Raw genomic sequence first — 25,141 nt, 5'->3', positions numbered from 1 at the left:
TGTTGTTGTTTTCGGGGTGGGTGGTGCACTCCCTCACTGCGATCCCAGAGAAGAGCCAAGGGCCCAGTGCCCGGGAGCCCAACACAGCGGCGCTGGGGCTGAGCCCGGGACTCCTATCTCGACTCCTAGAGCCCGGCAGTTGTGCGGGTTATTCATTGCACAATTCTAGGACCCGTGCCCCCTCACTTGCTTAGAGCTGCACATTTATTGTGTAAGTTCGGGCACAACCAAGGGCAGCTTGCTTTGGGCTAGAGGTGGGTCTCTGGGGGCACCTGGGCTCTGCCTCCAGCTAACTCTGACCCTGGCCTGCCTTCCAGACTCCTTTCCCCACGCATTCAGTGAGGGACCTGATGGGGCTGTTGTTGTTTTCGGGGTGGGTGGTGCACTCCCTCACTGCGATCCCAGAGAAGAGCCAAGGGCCCAGTGCCCGGGAGCCCAACACAGCGGCGCTGGGGCTGAGCCCGGGACTCCTATCTCGACTCCTAGAGCCCGGCAGTTGTGCGGGTTATTCATTGCACAATTCTAGGACCCGTGCCCCCTCACTTGCTTAGAGCTGCACATTTATTGTGTAAGTTCGGGCACAACCAAGGGCAGCTTGCTTTGGGCTAGAGGTGGGTCTCTGGGGGCACCTGGGCTCTGCCTCCAGCTAACTCTGACCCTGGCCTGCCTTCCAGACTCCTTTCCCCACGCATTCAGTGAGGGACCTGATGGGGCCCGATGCAGGCCGGTGGCCACCAGGGGGCACTAAGTGCTCATGCTAGAGGTGAAGCTGGATGCAGGGGCCTGGCCCGGGAGTGGCAGAGAGCCCCTCCCCTGCGCCTGTTTCCCTACTTGATTGGGACTGTCCTGCAGGCTGACACCGGGTGAGATGAAGGCCTCTTGTAAGTCCTACTTTCCAGGCAAGAGCTGGGGCCTCTTCCCACAGTCTCACCCCCTGCCCCTCACTCCCCGGGATCTCTCGTGGCTTCCTCCTTCTGCCCCAAATCTGGGCTCAGCTGAAGGGAGACTGAGACCTGGGCGTTTTGCAAATCACCGGGGCGGGCTCCTCGCTAGGCCCAGGGAGGAAGACTTGAGGCTCCCCCTACCCCCACTTTTATAGATGGAGCCCGAGGCTGGGCGCAGGGACTCACCAAGGACCCCAGCACGACGGCAGCGGAATGTTCTGGTCTCCAGCCCCAAGGCCCCCGCCATCCTTTACCCTGGCCCTTGTGGACCAGCCCCCAGCCACTGGCCACCGCGGACAGGCCGGTGCCAGGGAAGCCAACATCCCCCAAGGTGACCGGCGGCCCTCCCACCGTAGGCCTGTTTTCAGCCCTGCATGGGACAACACGCCCCCGCCAGCTGCGTGTGTGGTGATGGGTGTGTGTGACCTGTAGCCTCAGCCAGGGATGCACACCTTCTTGGGCCTCCGTTTACACCATCGTGAGATGGCGGAACCAGGGTGCCCTCCTCCCGGAGTCCTCAGCGCATGGCGAGGGCTCAGTGAATGCTGTGGGACCAGGAGTCCCCAAAATCCCCACACTGCAGTTCCGATCTGGCTTGGGCCTGGAGGCCTCTCCCTGCTCCTGCTGCGGGTGCCCCAGGGCGACTTGTCCTTAAAGCTGCTCCACCCCATCCTGGCCTCCTGGGCTCCGGAGAACAGCCTGCACTGACCCAGCTGAGAAGGCCAAGCTGCCATCAGGCCTGTCCCCTGTGCACCCTGCACCCCATCTCCGGGGCGGTACCCTCGGACCAGGCATGAGAGGGGGTCAAACGATAAGCCCAAAAAGTTGGTGCACAGGTGGTCCTAGACCAGCTCTGGCGCAGGTCTCCCCCTGCCGGCGCCACACACAGGCCAGTGGCTTTAAATCGTTTATTGATTAGTAAAGCTTAAACAGTTTGCATAATATTTTCAGTATGATATCTGGGAAGGATGATTGAAAAAACCCCCAAGAGAAGGCACTAGAGGAGAGCTCAGAGTACGGACTGTGGTGGTAGGTTAGTGAAGCATCGGAGATGAAGCCTGGGGGACCGGGGGGTCCCTGAGCACCAGCCACCGCCGCACGTCCTGGGGGCCTGAGGCCCCTGCCCCGGGAAGCAGACCAAGGGGTCGGAAGGGACTGGGGAAGCCAGGGGGTCCCGGGCCTTGGGGGGTTGGGGCTGCCAGGTTGGGGCTGTCTCACTCGACATTCACCCCCTAGCCCCCAGATAAGCCGCTGAGGGAGGAGGACATCTGAGAAGGTAATCTTTCAGGGTGAGATGACCGGTGACTCGAAGGCAGCAGAGGCCGAGCCACAGCCTGACCCCACATCCTCAGGGGCCACCAGTGGTGCCTTGGGGAGCCGTACTCTGCTCCCCTGGTGGACAGTGCGTACCTTGGGGGTGGCCCTCAGGAGACAGAACCCACACCCCCCAAACCCCACCTCTGAGTGGCCTGTCACCCCCTCTGTCCCAGCCCGGAGTGTGTCTCCACTGGAGGGGCAGGGGGAGGCAAAGCCTGCTCCAGCTTCCAGAGCCCTTCCTGCGGCCGCCGCCGCCTGCGCTGGGGCCGCTCCTGGCAACACCTCCCCAGCAGCTCACCTCTCCTCTCCTTTGGAACACTTCCTCTCCACAGACCAGCACATCCTGGGCCTTTCTCATTCCAATCCCGGCCCCTCGCCCCTTCTCCTCCACGAGGCATCCCCCCCCAACGCAGCATCCCCAGCCTGAAGCCCCCTCCGTGCACCTCCCCTCACCCAGAGCCGGGAAAGCGAGGCCAGTGTCACTCCGAAACTGGCCTCTGGAGGCCCAGCCAGGATGGAGAACGACAGTGGTCCGGACCCAGAGCTGGGCCTCAACGCACCCTAGTCCTGGTTCCAATGAGCCGCCCTCCACTGGCGAGACGGGAGAGAATTCAGTGGGCAAGTAACACAGCGAACAAGAACCCGATACCCGTCTTTCTGAGGAGGAGGGTGAGACCCGTGACGGCCCCAGAAGGCAGGAAAGGACCCGGGCGCTCAGCGGCCACCTCAGCCCCCTCAGCTGTGCCCACCTCCCAGCACAAGCAGGAAGCCCGAGATCATCCCACAGAAGAGAAAGCAGGGAGCAAAGTGTGACTGAACCCAGTAAAGTGACTCAGGTGGGCCACCCCCGCCCCACAAGGGCACCAGCCCTCCCCTCCCTCCACCCCGAGGCCTAGATCCGGGGCTCCCCACCTGGAGCCAAGCCTGCCAGTGTCTTGGGGTGGCCCATGTGCCATGTCCAGCAGGAGCTCAGGGGAGGAGCCTAGAACTCCGTCTGCACCCCTGCGCTGTCCTCGGTGGTGGTGTGGATGGGGGGGCAGCCATCAGGGCTGGATACCTGCTCCCCGGTCTCCTGGTCACTGGGTTTGGGAGGCTCAAGGTCCGCAGCCTTTCCAGGAGGGGGTTGCCGGAGGGGTGAGGCAGGCGGGGACGAGGCCTCAGAGGCTGCCGTGGGTTGGGGGCTCTCCTGAGATAGGGCCCCATTGAGCAGAGGGCCGGCCGGCGGGGGGCTCTCAGCCCGCAGATCCTGGGCCAGCAGGCCCCGGAGCTCGGTGACACTGTCCGGGGACGCAGGTGATAGTGGCTCAGAGCCGGCCTCGAACGGCAGCTCTGCCTCCTCGTCCTGGACCACAGACACCACCTGCTTGGCACGCCGTCGCTTTTCTGAATGAGTGGCTGCTTCTGGGACGCTGGGGCTGCCACTGTCCCCCATGCTGCCACCGTACTCCTCACCCCAGTCGATGGGCGCGCCCTCGGCCAGCAGGTGCAAGTTGGGGTCGCTGTTGTGCATGACCATGCTGTCCCGGTAGAGGTTGTGCTTCCTCTGCACGGCGGCCTCCTTCACGGCTGCGGAGCCAAAAGGGGCGTCAGGACATTTGGCGTGGGGGCCGCGGCCGCCACCAACCCCCACCATGGTGCCCAAGTAGGACCCCCATCGCCGCCTCTGGCCTCACGATTAGCCCAGGCCTCGGTGCTGGGAACAAGCAGCCCAAGCCACCATTCCTGTCCCTCCTGTCCCTCCTCTGACACTGTCTGTAATGCCAGAGCCCTGAGCTGACACGCAGGACAGCACAGAGAAATGATGCTACCCGCCCCGGGCTGCACCGCTACCTAAACCAGCCCCCAGGCCTAAGTCCCGTGGTTTGGGCTGGGTCCAGGACGACCTCTCAGCAGCCATCCGGATCACCGCCCCCTCCAGTGGCAGTGAGGCTCCCCACAGCAGCTCCACAGCCGCCCCCGCCCTACCCTGCAGGATGTCCTTCATGACCGTCTGCAGCACCACCTCCTCGTACGTGTTCTCCACCAGGATGAACCTGGCGAAGTCCTCGAAGATCAGCTCCTGGAACCGGGGAAGCTCCTGCAGGGGTGGGGCGGGCGGTTAGGCCAGCTGGGTGGCAGGAGGGGGCTGTGGCGGGGTGGGGGGTGAGGGGCACGCTCACCGACTTGCACGTGGGCGCCAGCTTCTTGAGCAGGAACGGGATGGTGATCTGCAGTAGCGCCTCCCGAAAGAACCGCTTCCGCACTGAGCTGCTGTCATAGTCGTATTTCTGCCAGGAAAGGGGGGGTCAGGGGGATGGACCCTGAGCCTCGGAATCCTGGCGCAGGCCGGGGGCTCTGTGGTGCCTCCCGCAGGGGCAGCAAGCCTGGTGCCAGCCCGGGGCCTGGGCTCGGGGGCCAGGCCGCTTACCTTCAGCACCCGCTCCAGGATCCGCTGGATCGACTTGCACAGCTCCTCCTTGGTGGGCCCCTTCCCCAGCTCCTGGTGCAGGAGCGTCTCAAAGGTGTACACGGCATTGTCCATTTGCTGCAGGGCACACCGCGGGGCACGTGAGGGCCCTGGAGTGACCCCAGCCCCTCCCTGCACGCCTTGGAGGGGCTCCTCAGCCCCTGACCCCTGGTCCGCTAGGGAGGCGCGCAGGCGGCCTGTGGGTGAACCTACGTGTTCACCCCCATCTTCACTCAGTGTCTACTGTGCGCTGGCACAGTGCTGGGCACTGGCAGGTCCCTGCCTTGAGGGAACAGAGGTCCTGGGCCTGCAGGGAGGGGCTTGGGGAGCAAGGAGGGCTTCCTGGAGGAAGGGGTCTCTGAAGGGAGACCGGAAAAAGGAGTCCAGACTAACCAGGTGAAAGCAGGGGCAGGTGTTCCAGCAGCTGGGAGCGCCCGAGAGGCCAGAGCAGGACTGAGCACGGCTGCTGGGGGGGCCCAGGAGGAGGCAGGGCCAGGGCGTAAGGCCACGAAGGGAAGGGCCTCGGCCCAGGAGACGGGGCCCGGGGCAGGGGGACGTCAGCGGGTGCTGGGGCCCACCTCTCGCATGTGGATCTGGGCCCGCTGCTTGAACACGGCTGTGCTGGACACGTCGAAGCGCTGCTGCAGCCCGTCAAGCCGCAGCGGCTCCATCTTCTCGTAGCAGCTCTGCATCTTGAGGGGGTGGTACGCCAGCTGCGACAGCTTCTCCATGTACTGCAGGGGAGCGGGGACCTGAGCCGGGGCCCCCGGAGTGCGGGCAGACCACAGCCTGCCCGGGGCCCCAGGAGTCCGGGCCCAGCCCCCGCAGGGCAAGCTGCGGGGGAGCCCAGGCCCGGAGGGATGAGGACGCGGAGGCCGGAGCACGGTCCGGCAGCCACGGTGCCCGGCGAGAGGCTCTCACGCCTTCTGGGGCACTGTGGGACCTCGGCAAGTCGCTCACCCTCTCGGAGCCTCCGACTCCGCAGCCTCAAACTCAGGGGACAGTTTCTCAAGATTTCTAAGGTCCTTTCTGGTTCTCAAATTCCGATAGTGTCTGTGGACTCCTCAGTGCGGGGTATGGAAGAGGAGGCCAAAGATTCTGGGATCGGTTCTGTCCCCCCCGGACAGCCACGGGGGGTGTCAGGCAGCCATGTACCCCAAAATGGGGTCTGTGGAACCCTGAGAACTAGGTAACGGAGAGGTAAGAGAGGTGCCGTCTCCACGGTGGGGTACGTGAAATGGTACCCAAGTAATTCTGCTTCCGGTCAGGCTTGCCTCTCCTTCCCCCCCCACCCTCGCCCCTCCCCCCTCCGCCTCCCCTCAATTCCTCCTCCCTCCTCCTCTCCCTCCCTCTTCTAAGTCCTTTGAGACTAAAGTAACCAGCCGGGTCGAGGGGGTCCGCGATCCCCCTTCCCTCTGACCGCTGACCCCCAGTGCCTCACGCCCTCAGCGGCTTGGTCTCTGGTGACGGGTCACACCCCGAGTCCCAGCCTGGCGGGGGCAGAGCAGACCCAGGCCCCGAGGGCCGTGGCGTGGGGCAGGGGCCTGGCCTCACCTCACCCAGCTTGTCTGCGCCGCCCTCGTTGATGACGTTCAGGTTCATGTCGGTGACCTCCTTGAAGAAGACGTCCCGCACTTCGGTGAAGCCCTGGCTGGTGGGCACCATGAGGGCCTCCAGGATGGACGGGATGTAGGGCTGGACGTGGTTCCGGACGCACACCTCTGCCTTGGGGAGGATGAAGGCTGCGCCCAGCGGGAGCCGCGTGAGCGGTGGCTCCGGGAGCCCAGAGACTCGCGGTCGTATTAGCTTTTTTTTTTTTTTTTAATTTATTTAACAGACAGAGATCACAAGTAGGCGGGGGGGCAGGCGGGGGGGGGGGGGGGGAAGCAGGCTCCCTGCTCAGCAGAGAGCCCGATGTGGGGCTCGATCCCAGGACCCTGGGACCATGACCCGAGCCGAAGGCAGAGGCTCAACCCACTGAGCCACCCAGGCGCCCCTCGTATTAGCTTTTAAAGAAAACCACTTGTGGGGCGCCTGGCTGGCTCAGTCCTTAAGCGTCTGCCTTTCGCTCAGGTCATGATCTCGGGGTCCTGGGATTGAGCCCCGTGTCAGGGTCCCTGCTTGGCGAGAAGTCTGCTTCTCCCTCTCCCACTCCCCTTGCTTGTGTTCTCTCTGTGTCAAATAAATAAATAAAATCTTAAAAAAAAAAGAAAGCAAGCCACTTGTGACACCAGCAAACTGAATGACTCACAGATCCACGTGTCAAAGAGAACGAGGGGTTCTGAGATCGGCCCCCGATATTTCTCAAAGTCTGAGGGCAAGGAACCACGAAAGGGGCTCGCCCAAAGGTGTCAGCATTGTTCTGCTTCACTTGAAGTGGAAAGAAGCGCATCTCTAGGGGTGTTGTTGCTTTGTTTAACGAAACAAAACACACCCTGGTAGACTCCGAGAGCCTCTGGGTTTTGCACATGCTGAGACAGCCCCTGCTCTGTGCAGCCACGTACAAGGCCATGGGCCCCTGGGCACGACCAGCTCCAGGGCACTCGGACCCACCCAGGGTGCTCTGAGGTCTGTCCCACTCCTCTGCCCAGCTAATGTTTGTTGCAACAGACAGACATGAGCTCTCCGAGGTCTACGCAGCACAGTGAGGACAGAAGGGGCTCAGGCAACTGACATGTCCGGAAACTGCACGCGGTCAGCGTGTGGGGCAGGGGACAGGGGGCCGGGAACAAAAGGGAATGTGTGCAGACCCTGAAAAGCGAGACCTGATCCGAGTGCATCATCACTAAACGGATGCCTACAAAGCCACAGTCAAGTCCATGACCAACTAAAGCTGAGTGACAAACTGGAACTTCCTTAACAAGACAGACAGACAGACATCTTCAAGGTCTGGATTTGCAAAAATAGCCACCAAACAACACCCAGAAGTTGGAAGAACAAAACCTCGGGTTGGTTTTCATTTTTTTAAATGACCAAACGAATCAAGTCACTTGTACATGGGTCCACAGCACAGATGGGAGGGCTGCCTGGGCCCCCGAGCACAATAGCTAGCCTGCCTACCTCTGATCTTGCTGGCCAGGTGCTCCTTGGAGGTGATGATCTGGTCCATGTCCGTGCGGATGGTGGCCTCCATGGCCGGCCGGGCCAGCTGCAGCTTGGCCAGCACCGCCTCGAAACGTGCCTTGGCCTGCTCGTATACCATGCGGTACACAGCGTCGGAGATCTGTGGGCGGAGCCACTGCGTCAGAGCCAGAGCCAGGGTGCTGGGCGGGCACAGCCCCCCGTCTCCGAGCCCACACGCACCCACCTGGATCCACTGGCGCTGTCGCTCCTGTGGTTTCCCCTTCAGCCGCGGGGCGAGCTCTGCCTTCAGCTCAGGGCCCAGCTCCTCCATCACCAGGTTGCTCAGGATCTAGGACCAGGAGGCACAGGCCAGAGCTTAGAGCATGTCCAGCTGGCAGGTTCCTCTCCAAGTTCTCCTCAAGCCCCACCTCCCCTGGGCCTGGCCTTGGCTCCATGTCTCCACTGCCCTCTCTCCTGAGCATCATTTACCCCAGATCCCAGTTCATCTGCTCGAGGGACCTGCAGGATTCTGCAGGATCCCACCCAGGGCCTTTGCACCTGCTGCCTCCCCGTCTGGAACATGACCCCCCCCCCCCAATTGCACATAGTAGTACGTATGTTTATTTGTCAAATGTCTGTTTCTCCTGCTAGAGAGAGAATAAGGGCGCAGGCCATGTCCCTCTTATTCACAGAAGCACCCCAGCCCCTGGGTCAGGAGAGATAACAGTAAATGACTGAATAAAGAATCTCCACTTGTCCAAAATGATCTTATTGTCTCCTTACAAACCGGGAGCACCAGAGTCCAAAGTCTCTGTGCCTGGTACCACGCTCCGGCCCGGGGTGAACCCCACGGTCCCCTCAGCAATCCCCTCAGTCTCACCTGCACCTCATTCCCACACAGCATCTCCCAGGTGCCGTACAGCTCCTTCGACTGGCGGTACATGCGGATGGCATCCGTGAATGCGGGGCCCTCTACCTTCGAGTTCTCCGGAATCCCTGCTCCAGACAGGGAGGGAGAGGGGAGGTCAGTGGGATGGCCCAGTGGCCTTCACCGAGACCGACTGGCCGGCGGCCTGAACGCCCGCTCCCTCCCCCAAGTGTGCAGACACAGGTACATCCCTCCTGCAGCCCCAATGCCTTCACCGCGATGGTGGCGGTCATGTCTGCAGTGACAGTGACAGCGGTAACAGCCCTCCACCAACAGCAGTGCAGCACTCTCCTTCGTATGCAACTTCCCTTCTCAAATCTTCCCAACTACCCCAAACTGTCCTCAACCTTACTTGACAGATCAACGCAGGCTGCAAGGTCAGGCTGCTGGCTGGAGGTCCCGGGGCAGTGAGTGGCAGAGCTGGGTCCCAAGGTCACCCCACCCCTGCCAGGAGATGTGGCCAGCATAGCAGAGAGCGGGCCAGAGGAACCCCGAGGTCCTCATTCCAGTCCCGCTCCCTCCCCTTACTGTCCACATTGGGGCCTGCAAACTTTCCCTGCAAAGGGCCAGCCAGTAAATGTTTTCAGCTTTGCAGACCAGATGATCTCTGTTGCAACCACTCCGCTCTGCCACGGCGGCATCAAAGCAGCCACAGACAATCTGGAAACCAACGAGCCGGTAAAACTTGATTTGCAAAAGTAGGCAATGGGCCAAATTCTGGGCCGTGCACTGCGTAGCTTGCCAAGTCTTCCTCCAGATCCCTGAACCCTAAGCATCTCAGTTTTCTCTTCCTAGCAGTGGGAACAACGACCCGGCCTGGTCTCCCACATCCACCGTGATGCTCCAGCCATGGGAACGCGCTGGGAACTGGTCACACGGGGGCCCCAGAGTGGAACCCACCTCCACACCGTGTCACCCTTTACTACGCCTAGCAGGGACGGGGTGCTGTCGCTGTCCGTGGGCGGGCTGGGTCACTCTCATTCACCACGGCATCCCGGTCCCACTACAACACACCAGTCCCAGACTCGTGCTACTGGTAGGACTGGCAGCAGCCCGTAGGAGCTCGCCCTCCTTCCGCGTGCCAGCGAGGTGGGTCAGGGAATGAGGCACGGGCCCCCCAAAACAGCTGCTGGGGAAGGCAAGCAGGAGGAAGTTGCAAAATCGGACTCGGGGAAGAATATGGTTAACACGCGGAGCCAGGCAGCGAGGCGGCCACGCTGGCCCGCTGCCCCCAACCGCTGTGTCCCTGGAGCCCAGGAAGGGGAAAGGGCAGTCTGGGCCTCCAAAACCCCGGCTCCCCACGGCTCTGACTACAGGCTGAGTCACCCCCGCAGAGAAAAAGCCCCTCTGGGCGTGGGGACAACCCCCTCACCTCCAGCTGAGCACAGGAGTCCCTGCCTGTCAGTGCCGGAAGGGGGCTCAGTGGTGGGAAACGGGGCTCCCTGGATGGGGTGGGGGTGGAGGGGTCTCCCCCCTGCCTTTCAGGGACTGAGATCAGGCAGAGTGACTGGAGCAGGGCAGGGGTGCTCCAGCGGGGCTGCCCATCGGGCCAGGGAGGAAGGAGGAGCACGGCCTCCCAGAGGCCAGGTTTTGCCTAGAAAATGTGGGCTGTGCTGTACGTGGGCCCTTGCTCACCCCAGGGCATTTGCGGTCTACAGACAACAAGCAGAGGCGTGGGGGGGGGGTGGGTAGGGGGTTGGGCTGGGGGGCGGGAGCACTAGGAAGGAGGCTACAACATCCCAGGCCTGGGCTCTCAGACCCTCAGGACATCTCTACTCCACAGCTGGGCTGCTGAGTCTCATAGGAGAGAAGGTCCCCTTCCTGAGCTCTTCCCCTGGTTGTCAGGGGCTGCATGGTGTCCCCCCAGATTCCTAGGTTAGAGACCTAAGCCCTAGTATTTCAGAAGGTGACTATATTTGGACGTTGGGCCTTTAACGAAGTAATTTAGGTAAATGAGGTCATTAGGATGGGTCCCCATCCAAGAGGACTACGTCCTTGAAAGAAGGGAATCTGGATGCAAAATGGGCACAAGGAGAGGGTGCTGCGTGATTAGACAGCCGCCTGCAAGTCAAGGAGACAGGCCTCAAAAGGAAACTAACCTACTGACACCTTGATCTTGGACTTCTATCCTCCACAGTGTGTAAGCCATCCGGGCTCTGGCGGCCCAAGCAGACCCAGACGCCAGGCCCAGCCTGAGACCTCACACACATTCCCTCATCTCCGCCTCAAACAGCCCTGTTTGACGGCTGTTCTCAGTCCCACTTCTCCCGACGGAGGAGACTGGCTCAGAGATGCCGCGTTACTGGTTGGAGGACACACAGCTAGGGAATGGCAGCCGGAGGGCTCCAACACGGGACTGGCGGACTCCAGCCAAACCCGGGGACTTCCTGCCCGCGGGGTCATCAGGGTCAGACTGAGAAAGGAAACTGCATTCCTCAGTCCCAAGCAGCAGATTAAGGGGGATGGCAGTCAGACAGGAAGAGGCCTCGACCTCTGCAGCCCGGGCCCACCCTGCGGGCTCAGCTCCGTGCCCCAGCTGCCTCCTGCCACCCCCAGCTGCTCCAGGAATGCAGGATGTAAGGGGGGCCTTGGGACGCGCTGGCGTGCCCCCAGCTCGGCCTCCTCCCCCCACACCCCCTCCCACTTCCTGGCAGCCCCCGGAGTGAGCAATTCCAGGCCCAGCCTCTAAGCTAGAGGAAACAGGGAACAGGGAACTTTCCCACAGAGGAAACTCCTCTAAACCCCGCCCAGCACAGGCCGCCCCTTCTTTCCCCGCCCCTCCTGGCCACAGCACCCGCACCCACGCCCGCACCCACCCACGGGGCTCCCCTCAGCCTCCCAGGTGAGTTCCCAGCTGTGCCAGGCACGGGGCCAAGAGCTCTCCCCAAACCAGCCCATTCAGTCGGCCCGGCAATCCCACCGAGCTCAAGCTTGTCATCCTTGCATTGTGCGCAAGGGGAACCCACCCCGGACCGGGGGGAGACCCGCCAGCTCAGCCAGGAGCCCGGGAAACCTGGGACGGGGCTGGGGCGGGGAGGGAGGAATTTGGGAGGAGCGGGGCGGGGGCCCAGACCCGGCAGCCAGAACCCAGAGGGCCTCCACCCAGCCCTGGCCCCAAAGCCCCAGGGGATCTGGGAACAGGAGGCCTTTTGTGGGTGGCAGGGCCTGGTCCAGGTGACAGGGGCGGCCCAGCTGAAGACCCGGTTCCTCCCACATGATTCCAGTCAGAAGGCGGCTCTGCAGAACAGGCAGGATGGGCGGGTGAGCCGAGTCCCCGCGGCAGCCGGGCCTCCAGTCGTGGGTGCCCATGCGGTCCCCCCCCCCCCCCCAGCACGGGAGACATGCTGGGCAGGGAGGGGGAGGTGGTGGCCTCCTTCTCCTGCCTGCCCCAGGCCGGGTCACCAGGAAGGAGGGTCAGGTTTCAGCCCAGGCTGTTCCTTCCCTGAGGACACAAAGACCCTCAGTGCTCCACTGTCCCCATTTTTGATCAAACTCCTTACGGCCCTGTAGGGCCCTCCGGACCAGACCCCAGAGCCCCCCAGAGTGTTGGGTCACCCTCAGCAGGGCTTCATGCAACTCCTCTAAACTGTCCCCGCCTCTGAGCTGCCCTCCAGACTCAAGGCTAGAGAGCTCCTCCCCCGACTCGAGGACCATTCATCCTTCCGGTCTCAGCGGAACCCTCAGCTCCTCAGCTGGCCCCACTGTCCGCACACACAGGGTCAGCACCCACCCCCCAACACACACCCTCTAGGCTCCCGGGGCGGTGCCCACCCAGCACTGGGCACAGCTGCTCCTCCTGCTTAACGTCTGCCACCCCCACAGGGCTGCCGGCCACACAGGGGCAGGACCCCGGTCTGGCTCCCTGGGTGCAGCCTCCGCCTGACACTGAAGATGTCCACTGAATGAATGAGCAAGCAGAAAGAGACCCCATAACTTTACAGAAGAGAACGCTAAGAAAGGCCATGAACTCGCAGGCTACCCTACAGGTCAGGGTGAGACAACGAAGGATACAATCAAAATTAAGTCTTAGGGCGCCTGGCCGGCTCAGTCAGCGCGGCATGCAACTCCTGATCTTGGCATTGTGGGTTTGAGACCCACACTGGGGGGTAGATATTGCTTAAAATATTTTTTTAAAAAATTAAACAGGGCGCTGGGTGGCTCAGTTGGTTAAGCATCTGCCTTTGGCACAGGTCAAGATCCTGGGGTCCTGGGATCGAGCCCCACATCAGGCTCCCTGATCTTCGGGAAGCCTGATTCTCCCTCTCCCACTCCCCCTGCTTGTGTTCCCCCTCTTGCTGTCTGTCAAATAAACAAATAAAATCTTTTTTTAAAAAAAAGAAACTAAACAAGTGAATAAATAAAAGTCATTACACCCAGCATCGAGTGGACTCTCACCATGAATCCGTACAAACACACTAAGACCCGGGAGGGATTCTTATCCCGTCTCATACAGGCTCAGAGAGGTAAGCTGGTCTCCTCCTAAAGTCATGTTGCTAGGAAGGGGCAGCATCGGGACTGTGATTCTGGGCCCCAGGGCCCAAGGGCTCAACAACCAGACCCCCTCTAAGAACAATTTCTCAAATTATCTCCGAGCCGCACAGAACTGTTTTCTTCAAGGAAGAGAGCACCTGGGTGGCTCAGTGGGTTAAGCCTCTGCCTTCGGCTCAGGTCATGATCTCGGGGTCCTGGGATCGAGTCCCACATCGGGCTCTCTGCTCAGCGGTGAGCCTGCTTCACCCTCTCTCTGCCTGCCTCTATGCCTACTTGTGATCTCTCTCTCTCTCTCTCTCTGTCAAATAAATAAATAAAATCTTAAAAAAAAAAAAAAAAAAGGCAACATCGCAGAGGCTTCCTAATGACCCCAGCAGGAAACGGAGAACAGCTCCTAGAGCAGGGTTGCCACACCATACTCAGCCACTAGGTGTCGCCACTCAGCGCATACCCCAGGCCACCGCCGCCGCCACCGCCGCTACCATCACCACTACCACAGCCACAACCACCACCACCGGGGGGGGGGGGGGGGGCTCACCATTGTTGCAGTGCCGGATGCAGTCCTGCAGGACCGCCTGCCACTTGTCCTGCTCGGCTTCCGTCATCATGCAGAAGTAGTAGTGCCGGGCAGAAGGGTGCCAGAGGATGAGCGGGAACTGCGTGGGGCACTTGAGGATGGGGGCTGTGCCCGATTTTGACGAGGTCCCTGCCGAGACAACACCGGCTGAGCCGCTGCCCCTGCAGTTTCTGGGGTGGTGCTTGGGGCGGGTAGGGGGGGACGACAGGCGACAGGGCAACGGATCCCCAGGCCCAGCTCCCAGAAGCTGGCTGAAGCCCGGAGAGGGCTGGCCTGTTCTGGGCTGAGCAGCAAGTCAGTAGGGAAACAGCATGCTTCTCCGCCACTGCAGCCCAGCTAAAGAGACCTCAGAGTCCCCAGGCATGTTCAGACCCGTTTCTCGGAGCTGGCATTGCACCTGGGGAAGGGCTCGCCAGCTCCTGCCTACAGCACAGGCAGCACGGGTCAGAGAGGCCTCAGGCTCAGAGGCGGAGCACTACCTTCTTGGGTTTCCCTTCAAATTTCAGCTGTGGAGGCCAAAGAGTAGCTTAAATGTCCCAGGGGGAGGGAGGGTTGGGGGGCAGGGGACAGAAAATAAATAAAAGGAGATTTTTCTCTATTTCTTCCCCATGGATATTTGAGATCCAGAGAGATAAGCGGTCCCGGGACTAGGACCTCGCCCCAGTTGATAACACAATGACAGCTCTTCTTCTAGGCCTGGCTCTGCATCCCTGTGTGGGGCCTGGGGGCACACAACACTGCGCAGGGTCTACACAACACCCCAAGGTCAGTCCTCCCACTGCCAAGTTGCCCTAGAAGACATAACAAAAACAAAGCCAGCCTTGGGGCTGGAATTCAGGAATGCTGGGCTTTCACAGAGCCCTCAAGGGCACAGGGCCCTCGACCCCTAAGCCCTGTCGGGAGGGTGGGACACAGGCTGCCCTCCAGATCGGAGGCTCCCCCACCCCCGGGTTTCCCTGAGGTCACCTGGGAGGCAGATGTGCTCCCGTAAAGCTTCTGGGAGGCCCCGACCAGGTGGAATGGAAACGGAATACCTAGGACTCCTCAGCAATGCAGTACTGACTCCAGTGTAGAGAGTCATCAGGGTCATCTGCTCCAGAGATCTCACAAGGCCTCAGGGAGGTGGGAAGGTGTGACTGTAAGGCTCAGGAAGCCCGCACAGGCACGCAGCAGGGAGCCAACACCGGCCCAGGCCCAGTTCACTGGGTGGCCTCAGGCAAACCCCCTCTCGGCCTCCCCTCTGAGGGCACGTGCCATCCCTCAAGGCCTGGCCACTCTCTCTGCAAACGTGGAGCCTGGAGCTCTGTGATCAGGGCTGCCCTCTCCCCCGGCCACCTCCTGGGCTCAAGCAGGGCATCTCAGCCTGAGACGGGGTGCGGGGGCTCCTTTACCTGGTAAGGAGTTGCCAACAAGCTCCAGGTACTGGTCCAGGGAGGTGAGGATTTTGTAGCCGGCACTGTTGATGATAGCTCGGGGTGGGACCTGCCGCTCGTAGGCCTGAGGAAGGGACAAGAGAGATGGCCGCTGGGAGTTACAGAGTGGCCAAACCTAAGCCCCATGTTCCACTCGGGCTCCAGGGCCCTCTCAGTGTGACCTGCCTGATGCAGGGGGGAGGAGGGGAAGGGAGAGGGGAGGGGGAGAGAGGAAAGAGGAGAAACCTACCCACCCGGTGATTTGAGACGACCTGGTGTAATGACCTGCGTCCCAGCTCCACTGAACACTGACTGAGTGACATGGACACTAGGCTCCTTTGCCTCCTATGCTTTTGTCTCCTCATCTACTAAACCAGGGCGATGACAGCTCCCACCCCACGGGCCGAGTGAAGACAGTGTGAAATGATCGGTATAACATGACTGGCTCCCCGCCTCTCAGCCAGCCTCGGTGAGCATTCCCAGCACTCCCGCCCCTGTTAGCAGCAGCCCCCACCAGCAGAGTGTGAGTGTTTACTACACACCAGGCACCGTGCTAAGGGCTCGGCACTGCTTCCTTCCACAAAATCTTCACCATCCAGTGGTGGGGTAACATCGTCAGCCACAAGCTCACAACAGCCCGTGCTCAACCAACTAAGGATGTGACCTGGTCTGTGCGCCTCCTGGCTCCAGAGTCTTTGACTATTACCCTGCATTGTCCAGCAGATTCCTAGGTTCTGAGCCCCCCACAAATCTGCTTTGGATGAGAATTAGGTCTGGACATTGCTTTCTTACACCCAAGAGGGTCTTTGTCATAGTGGCTTGTACAGCAGGGCTGCCATGCTGCCTCTGGCCACTAGGTGTCACTACCCAACACATTTTTTCACAACGGCTCAGACCCTTCAGGGCACTGATTTGCAAAGTGTGGTCCTAGGTCCCGAGCACCACCAGCATCACCTGAGAATTTGTTAGAAGTACAAACTAGCAGCCCTGCTCAGACCTCCATCAAACTGGGTAGGCCCTGCTTGTGCCATACACCCTCCAGGTGGCACCAGCTTGAGGACCCTTGCCAGGGGCCATCAGTCTGCTCCCGACCCTGTTTCTGTTTCTTTAACCCTGATTTTCCTTGAACAGAGGACACTCAGGCCTGTCCTTGGCTACTCTGGAGAAATGTCTGGGAGAAGAAATTGGGTCTGTGGCTCAGCCAGAGGAGATTCCCCAAAGGCCCAGGGCAAAGATAAGGAATAATGGGCAGGATACTTCCCCATCAGGCAGCAGAGGGCCATGGGGGGCGGGAGGAGGCGGAGGAATCAGGAAGGAAAAAGATGGGATCACCACCCTGGGGTAAGAGGGGGAAGGGAACAGCCAGACTCCTGTGTCAGCAGTCGGCTGTGACCATGGAAGAGCAAGAATGGGAGCGGCTGGAGAGCTGCAGGAAGCCCAGCCAGGAAGGAGGCTGGGAGGGGTGGGGGGTGGAGGGGAGAAGCTCTGGCCCTGGCACTGGAGGGACTGGACAAGAATCTGAGGTGGGTAGGGACTAGTGGCAAGTTGCTTCCAGGGGGAGGCAAAGTGAAAGGGGAGCCCCAGCGCCGGGCTGTCTAGAAGAAGCCAGCAGAATAAGCAGGCTGGGCATGTGGGCTGTGGAGAAGGAGCAGAGCAGGGGTGCGGTTGGCCGGGGTGGGGGGTGGGGGCTCACCACTTTGTTCTCGTAGAGCACCAGCCCATAGTTGTGAGGCACGAGACTGAAGCGGTTCCTCCACTTCTTGTTGTCCTCCTGGTACTGGAAGAGGTTCCCCGAGAAGATGATGCGCTCATCCAACGGCACCTGCGGGTGGGGTGGGGTGCGGAGTGAGGCCCAGCCCAGTTGGCCAGTGGGGCTCCCCCAAGAAGGGGGGGGGCACTGCTGAGCACATTCCTCATCCCGATCTCCCCGAGTCCTCCTCTGAGGCAGGGCTGCATCTTAGCCACGTGGCCGACGAGCAGAGTGAGGCTCAGGGCAAAGGGGCTTCCCCAAGGTCCAGCCAGAGCCACAGTGATGCCAGGACTCAAACCCGGGCCAGGCACCAGCATTCGGGGCCCAGCCAGGACCAAGGTCTCCCACTCTATCCTGGCCCTAGAACCTTGAGGCGGGTCTCTGGAGCCCACGGCAGGCTGCTTCCTCATTCACCCACCACAGCAGCGCAGCGGCACTAGCCCGACGGGAAAGGCCCACAGGCCAGTACAGTAAAGGCTCCGGTGCCTGCTAAAGTCTCCTTCCTGCTCTCAGCCTCAGTTTCCCCTCACAGTACCAAAAACTTGACCAAGGTGGCTGTGGAGAGCCTCCCTGGCTCTGACAGCTAATAAGATGAGCTCCGTGAATTCAGGTGGGGTTGGAGGGGACCGGAGTTTGGAGGGTTCAATGTTGGACCAGCATCCTGGCAGACCCGATGACCAATGTGGGCGGCAGAAACGCCCAGACCTTCCTTGCGAAGCCCTAGCTTGGACTCCCCCTCTGACTCCGTGTGATTTCGGGCCTGTCACATCAGCTGTCTGAGCCCCGGTGTCCTCATCTGTGACATGAGGACGGGGACAGCAGTGACTTCAGCCCAGGGTCTCGCGGAGTCCGTGAGATGCCGTGTGCAGGATCGCACACATCTGACAGGCGGTCTGCTCGGCTCACGACAGACCCAGCCCCCGTGACCGTGCTGGGACTCCCGAGACTGTCAGTCTGCGGACTCCACAAGCTGCCTTACTTGGGGAGGAGGGGTGGCCGTGCCTGAGAGCTGAGAATGTGTTTCCTGAGAAAACCCTCGCCGGGAAGTTTCAGGAAAGGGAGATACAGAGGCCACAGGGGGCAGGCTGACTCCTGGATGGACGGAGTTTCAATAGGTTCTAGCAGTTCTCCAATAAATATGGAACCTCTTGCAAAAATAAACATGCATCCTATTAATAACGGCAGAAAGTATTAATATGAACAGTGCCTGACCCTCCCCAGCTTCCCCGCTCTGCTTCTGCCCCTGTAGCTGGAGCCTTGGAGCCTCCCGCCCCCAAGGCGTGTGTCTTCACAGGGCCCCCCCTCCCCAGCAACCTCCCCACTACTCTTCAAGGGGAAATGCCAAAACACTCTTGGAAAAAACGAGGGCCCATTGTACTCAAACAATAGTACCCCACGACTGCTTCCTACCCAGGGATAAAAATATTTACAGGAAAAGAAAATGGTCCCCCCACCACCCCTCCCCACACGCCACCCCACCGCATACAAGTGGGCTCTGCCCAGCCACCAAGCTCTCCTCAGTGGGCTATATTTAGACAGGGGCCTCCTCTCAAACCCAGCTCTCAAATCCCAATCTTTTCTGGAAAGAAAGAGCAGACAGCTCTCCTGACACCCTGGTGAGACCCCTCGCTCCCCCCCCCCCCGAGGCCCCCCCCCCCCCCCTTTGGTCCTCCTCCCAGCTCAGGGCAGGATCCCCGCCTCAGGGGCAGCCCAGCCCCACCACCCCACCACAGTCCACCCCCAGATCCAGCGGCAGCCCGTAATGGGCGGTTGCTTGAGGGTTCGGGTTTTATTTTTAAGACTTTCAAATGGCGGAGTCCTGTTTCCATTGGAAGGCCTGCAGGAAATGAAACAGAACCTGCCAGTCCAGGCAAAATATTTTGGACGCTGCCAAGTTCTCCAGCGCCGCGCTGGGGATCTTCGGGGGGTGGGGGGGAGCGAATGGCGACCCCGGTTCCCACGGCCCGGATTCTAGCCCCAGCCCCACCGCCCACGCCGCAGGAGTCTGGACAAGCAGCTCCGCCTCTCTGAGCCTCCGCGTTCACATCGCGGGTGTGGACAGAAGTAGAACCCCTCAGGGCGATGCCCCGCCTGCTAGATGAGTGGTACCCACACAGCCCAGCTGCTATTTTTAACAGGATTTCTGGGTTTTTACTATTACTATTACTATTGCTACTCTATTATCATTTCTAATACAAATAATTGACATTATGATGACAATTAACATTCGTATTTCTATTATGATATTATCCTGATTTATCACAATGGCCAGTTTCCTAAGGGGCAAAACGGGACCAAATATCCCTGCTTTTGGGGGGTTGGGGGTGATTTCCTTTTACTCCTCTTACTGACACGTCACTGTGGCTTTCCTACAATGGGCACTAAAGCGTTCCTACAGACGTCCCTCCCATGGTGACTCTCCAGCCTCGCGCCATCAGACATCACCACTCACTCGGGTCACTGGGGCCCTGGCTGTCTGGGACACCACACAAGAGGGCATGTGCCAGACAGCCAGTGCGGGCCACACCTCTGGGCACCACTTCAGCTCTCTGTTGCCACAGGATGGGGAGGGGGCCACGACACCAAGGGACCAGACATAAAGGGTCCGGTGATGCTCCGAGGCTCAGGCGCGCAGCCCCGGCCTGCCCTCCACCCCCCACCCCCGTAGGAATCGAACCTGGCTCGCATCCTGCCTCCACCCCGCTGGGCGACCCACTGAAAGGGCCAGCTCTACCCGCCGCTCTCACAGCCTGATGGTCGCTCTTCCTGGTAGGTGCTCAGCGGAGACGACCACCTCCCAAGAGGCTCTGGCGGGACCGCTACCCCGCCCCAGGCTGAGCTCACTATGTCCTCTCCTTTGTGGCACCAGTTTACTGTCTCCGAGTGTCTGTGGGACCAGCGCGGCCTCTGCGCCTGCCTGGCTCCGTGTGTGTGGTCCTGACTATGGGCCCACCTGTCTCTCCTCGGGTGATGCCTCCAGCTGTCCCTCCCACTGCGAAGACACCAAAGGGTAACACGTGCCAAGAGCCAGCTCCAGCCCCTTTGGTCTCAGGATAACAGGACACATTTTCCACCACTTGGGTTTGGGGGAGGGTGAGGACAAGAAGGAAAGAGCCCCAACCCTCCCAAGTCTGGGGCCCTCGGAGGCTCTTCTGCAGTAACACCTCTGCAACCCCCAGACTGGTCCGCATAATCTGAACCCCACCCGGAGGCCCCAGGACATCCCCACCCCGTCCCTAGGCTGCTCTCCCACCTCTGGCCCATGAAGGCGGTTCTGGGTGTCCATTCACATGCAGAGAAACTGAGGCTCGGGAAGGCGAGGTGGCGGGCTGGAGGTTACCCAGCAAGTCGGGACTTGCGTCTTACTAACCCCCTGCTCCCCTCATTCTCTCGGGAGTCGTCTCCACAGCCCCCCGCAGGAGGTGCCCACCTGTCAGGTCAGGAGAACGAGCCCTGAGGGTCGACTCAATTGCCCAAGCCAGCAGCTACCAAGAAGCTCTGGGCCGGGACGCCTGAGCTTTCCTCCCGCAGACCACGGCGCTCCAGCCTCCTTCCTTCCCCTACAGTCCTTCCCCTGCCCCGGAAGCCCGAAAACAGGCTGACCCGGGCCTCTGGGAGGAAGCCCACAGGACTGGGTGGGGAGGTGCGACGAGGTGGCCCAGGGCAGCTTTGGAGCCCACCAAGCACGGAATTCGGCCACAAAGGACCAGAGCAGCCGCACCGGGCTGGCCTGGCTGACCTGGTTTGGAGCCTGGTAAGGGACGGGCTCAGCCGGTCCAATCCCCCAGAGGGAAGCTGGTGGGCGGATTCTCTGTCCCGGGGCCACCAGCAAGTAGCCTCCAGGCTGCTGCTGGGCCACTCCAGGGCAGGCTACCTGCAGAAGAGGTGGGACGGGCACCCTTCCTCCGTGTCCCCCTCCCCTCTGCCACCCCTGGCTGTACGGGTGGGGGTGAGGGGGGACAGAAGGTGAAGGTCACTGAACAGGTGTGCCCTGGATCGTCCCTGGGCTGACTCAGAGCCCCCCGTACCACCCCAGAGGAGCAAGGGTTTGGGGGAGCACCGACCCCAGGTCCCACGGCCCAGAGGCTCACCCCACAGGCTCAGGCCAGGGGCCGCTGGCTTCCAGCCCGGCACTGGTGACCGGCACGTTCCAATGTTCCCTCACCTCCTCTCCACCAGTCCCGCCCGGGGGCCCCACTCGGAGGCCAGTCTCTGCCGGGCCCCTTCCCAGGAGGCTTTGGGTGCCTCCTTCAGTCTGTGCTGACCCGTGGGCCGCAGTCACACAGCTTCCAGTCCCACAACAAATATTTACTGGGCAAACACAATCCTGCTAATGACAGGCTAATGACACGGCTGGTGATGCTGACACGATGAGCCAGCGCTCACCGAGCGCCTTCTCTGCTCCAGGCGCCCTGCCGACTGATTCTGTCACCCTTACAACTCCCTGCGCAGGTGTTCTCACCCCATTTCACAGATGAGTAAACTAAGGTCCACGAGGGCAGGTCATTTGCTCATGGGCATTAGGCCTTAAAGAGGAACAGCCAGTGGCGCCTGGGTGGCTCAGACAGTTAAGCGTCCAACTCTTGAGTTTGGCTCAGGTTGTGATCTTAGGGTCCCTGTATCGAGCCTCGCAGCAGGCTCTGCTGTCTGCTTGAGGATTCTCTCTCTCCCTCTGTCCCTCCTCCCGCTCTCATGGGCACATGTGCACGATCTCTCTCTTGAACAAATCTTTGAAAAAAAAAAGTGGGGGGTGGCTGGGTGGCTCAGTGGATTAAAGCCTCTGCCTTCAGCTCAGGTCATGATCCCGGGGTCCTGGGATCGAGCCCCGCATCAGGCTCTCTGCTCAGCCAGGAGCCTGCCTCCCTTCCTCTCTCTCTGCCTGCCTCTCTGCCTACTTGTGATCTCTATCAAATAAATAAATAAAATTTAAAAATATATTAAAAGAAAAAGAGGGGGGCGGGAAGTGGGCTTGAACCCAGGCCTGTCAAGATGATTCCAGAGCTCCAGCTCCACCAATGGAGGGGCAGAGCTGGCAGGGAGTCCCCATGCCAAATGAAGGGGTCTTGGTGAGACCACTGGGTTATCTGACTCTTCAGAAGCTGGGGGGCACCGAGGCAGCTCAGTTGGTGAAGCATCTGCCTTCAGCTCAGGTCCTGATTCCAGGGTCCTGGGATGGAGCCCCACATGGGGCTCCCTGCCCAGCCGGGAGTCTGCTTCTCCCTCTAGCTCTGCACTCCTCCTGCCCCTGCTCGTGCTCGCTCTGGTACTCAAATAAATAAATAAAATCTTAAAAACAAACCAAAACAGACGCTAGGTGGGGCCCCTAAAGACCATGGAGGCAACAATGGTAAACTGAGGCCCGGGGTCAGGAAGCCACTCGCCCAGGCCATGTGGGGGCCCGCCCTGCCCCCGGCTCAGCACCTCTCACCTTGCGCCAGAGCAGCTGGGCCTGCGGCAGCCCCGTGCCCTCGATCTCGTGGCGCATGCTGTTGAACAGGGCCACGCCATACTGGTCCTCATAAAAGCGCAGGAACTCCGTCAGGATCTTCCCGGTTCTCTCTGAAAGGGAAGAACAAAGAGGACCGTGAGGTCGGCACAGTTACCGCGAGCAGCAGCCGGGCCCCAAGGAGGCGCACCGGCCAAGCTCGGTACCGCCGGCTGGTGAAACCGGTGGCCCAAGCTCTCTCCTTTCACCTGCCTCGCCTTCCAGGCCAGAGCGCTGCTGCGTCCCCTGTGCCCAGGGGGTGGCCCTTCGACGGGAAACCGGCCGATGACGGTGACAGAGAAAACACGAGAAACCGACAGACGAGTGAGCCTGTCAGCCCGAGCCTCTCAGCCACCAGGGGGACGCAGGCACAGACCAGTCAGGGTGAGGGGGAACAGACACCTTAACTCGGAGCCGGGGTGGAGCCGGGGTGCTGGAAATCGGGAGGCCCTTTCTGGAGGGCGACCGGCGGCTGCACGTGCAAATTCTAAGGGCTCACGTGGGGCCCCAGATGCCACACGCACTCCTCGAGGAATTTCCCGCGAACACCTCGCCGGGTAGCAGGTGTATATACTCACCCAGGCCATCAGCAGATGCACGCCACGGACACCGGTTCCCACCATTACCTGTGCACCTGCGACAGGAAGCGGGTGGGGGGACCGATGGGTACCACCAGGGCGAAGGTGCCCACACCTGGCCACGTCAAGAAAAGCGAGTTACGGAACCACGTGCTGACTGTTACCTCATTTAAAATCACTCCTGTTTGTGCCTCAAAGTTATTTCTGCCTGGACATGGAGGAAAAGGTCCTAGAAGGCAGGGGTCCCGGCGTGGGACCCCTGGCTGTGGGAATGGGAGGGCCGAGTGGATTGCATTTTCTTCTTTCTTCACTTTTACAGCTTTTGAATTATTTTACAACCGTGATTCCTTCCACGATTCAAAAAATAAATAAACGTTCTAAAATTAACTCATCCCCCAGGTTAACCACCTTTTTGCTTCCACGGGTCATTTGCTTCTCTGCTGCCATAACAGTTTCTGAACAGAGAAGGTGACTCTTGTGGCCTCCAGGGCTTGCCCAGCACACACCAGATGCTCAGGGCTGGCACTGCCTGGGCAACCCTATTTACAGATGAAGAAACTGAGGACCAGGGAGGGCGATGACCCATGACAAGAAGGCCCTCTCCTTGGAGAGATTTCCTCGTCCCGAGAAGCTGCTGCTCAAGTCCCAGCTTCAGGGTCGTGCCGGCTCACCCCAAGGCTCCCCTCCCTGGGCCTCAGTTCCCTGCACACGAAGAAGACTAGACTCTGTGGTGGACATCCCCCCACCCCCAGTCTTGGGATTCCAGGTTGGAAGACCTGGTCCTTTCTCAAAGATCAGGCTGATGAGACCCCGTCCCTCCTATGGCTGGTCTCTGCTTTCCAAGAGACACCCAGCGCGGACAGCATCTCGTCTGATCTTCTCAAGAGCCCTCCCTGTGCGGTGGGGCTGGTGTGATCCCCATTTTCGAGAAGACCCAGAAGAAGCGCTGAGACCCAGAGAGGTTAAGAAGTCACAGGCTCAAGGTCACATAGACAGTGGGTGGTGGAGCTGGGGTGCAGTCCAGGGGCCCCACTAGGAGGTGGTGGCCGGGGAAGAGGGCTGAAAGCCTGCGGCCACATCCCCCTCCAAGGTCTCAGGCAGGCTCAAGCCCTCTACTCCCTCTGGAAGAGCTCAGCCCACCAAGGACCACCCCCCCACACACACACTCCACAGACCCTGCCTGTGGTCCCCTTTCCCGGAATGAGGTCATGGCTGTCCAGATTCCAGTATGCGGAGAGGAGCGGGAGGAACAAATGAGGAATTTGCTTTGAATGCCTATTTTTTAAAAACCATAAACAAGCAGAACTCTCACAACGACCACGGGAATTGTTTTGAAAAATGATGAGGCAGGACTGGGAGGGGCGGGGGGAGCCGGCACGAAGGGGTAAGAAATCGGAGGGGAGCCCAAGAGAGAAGATGGGATGGTGGGGGACAATAACACTGATGAACCCCGTCATCGTTCGCATCATTGTGGCTACCACCTCCCGGCCGTTAACCTGAGCGGGTGGGGCTGGTGAGTCCCGCAGGCAGGATCCCAAAGAATATTCATGAAATCCCTAAGGAGGCATATTATCATTTTCTCATTTTAGTGCCGACGCGGCTTGCAGACCCAGGACGGGAGAGCCAGGGTCGCAGCCACCAGGCCAGGCAGCCTCAGCCCAGGGCTCTGTCCCGACTCTGCCACAAGCAGCCAGACACCCAATGGGAGACGCTTCCACCATGAAGGACCTCGAGGGTCCTTCAGCCACAGCTCTGGGAGGCCTGACCAGCCCCTAGTACGCCCAACTTCAGAGCACAATTTCCAGAAGCGCCAGAATCTGCCCTGACCCTTGAGAAGCCAGGCCCAGGAGGAAGCTGCTGTCCTGGGTCAGAACTCGAACCCAGGTCTGCCTAAGCCATAGCTCAGCAAAACCCAGACACTGGATCCCAGCAGGGGGTGTCTAGGTTTAGAAGGCCCCAGGGCTAGACTAGGGAGGAGGAGGGGCAGGGCAAGGTAACATCCTATTATCCGATCAGGTGCACCAAGACCCCCGGGGCAGGGGGTGGGCTCTAGGTTGGAGAGGAAGCTGGGGAGGAGGCAAAGCCGGAGCTGACAGGCTTGAAGTGTCTGGGCTGAGAAGGGCCAGGTGGGGGGGGGGGGGGGGGGGGGA

At 60.5% G+C, this 25,141-nt stretch overlaps 1 protein-coding gene across 1 annotated transcript in view; it reads right to left on the bottom strand.

The window, feature by feature from the left end:
* Positions 1-1,838: 1,838 nt before the first annotated feature.
* NIBAN2 (niban apoptosis regulator 2) overlaps positions 1,839-25,141 on the bottom strand; it is a 51,589-nt gene continuing 28,286 nt past the window's right edge. Inside the window, exons 2-14 of the mRNA XM_059410769.1 lie at positions 22,357-22,487; positions 16,872-17,000; positions 15,158-15,263; positions 13,728-13,895; positions 8,651-8,766; positions 8,015-8,119; positions 7,768-7,930; positions 6,262-6,449; positions 5,286-5,441; positions 4,669-4,785; positions 4,421-4,528; positions 4,227-4,338; positions 1,839-3,827 (exon numbers count right to left, since the gene is read on the bottom strand). Of these exons, the coding sequence (XP_059266752.1) occupies positions 3,244-3,827; positions 4,227-4,338; positions 4,421-4,528; positions 4,669-4,785; positions 5,286-5,441; positions 6,262-6,449; positions 7,768-7,930; positions 8,015-8,119; positions 8,651-8,766; positions 13,728-13,895; positions 15,158-15,263; positions 16,872-17,000; positions 22,357-22,487 (2,183 nt within the window). The 3' untranslated portion in view covers positions 1,839-3,243. The remainder of the gene's footprint in view (positions 3,828-4,226; positions 4,339-4,420; positions 4,529-4,668; positions 4,786-5,285; positions 5,442-6,261; positions 6,450-7,767; positions 7,931-8,014; positions 8,120-8,650; positions 8,767-13,727; positions 13,896-15,157; positions 15,264-16,871; positions 17,001-22,356; positions 22,488-25,141) is intronic.

This window comes from Mustela nigripes, chromosome 9, assembly GCF_022355385.1.
Source record: "Mustela nigripes isolate SB6536 chromosome 9, MUSNIG.SB6536, whole genome shotgun sequence".
Lineage (NCBI taxonomy): Eukaryota > Metazoa > Chordata > Mammalia > Carnivora > Mustelidae > Mustela > Mustela nigripes.
This window is presented reverse-complemented; position numbering and strand designations above follow the sequence as displayed.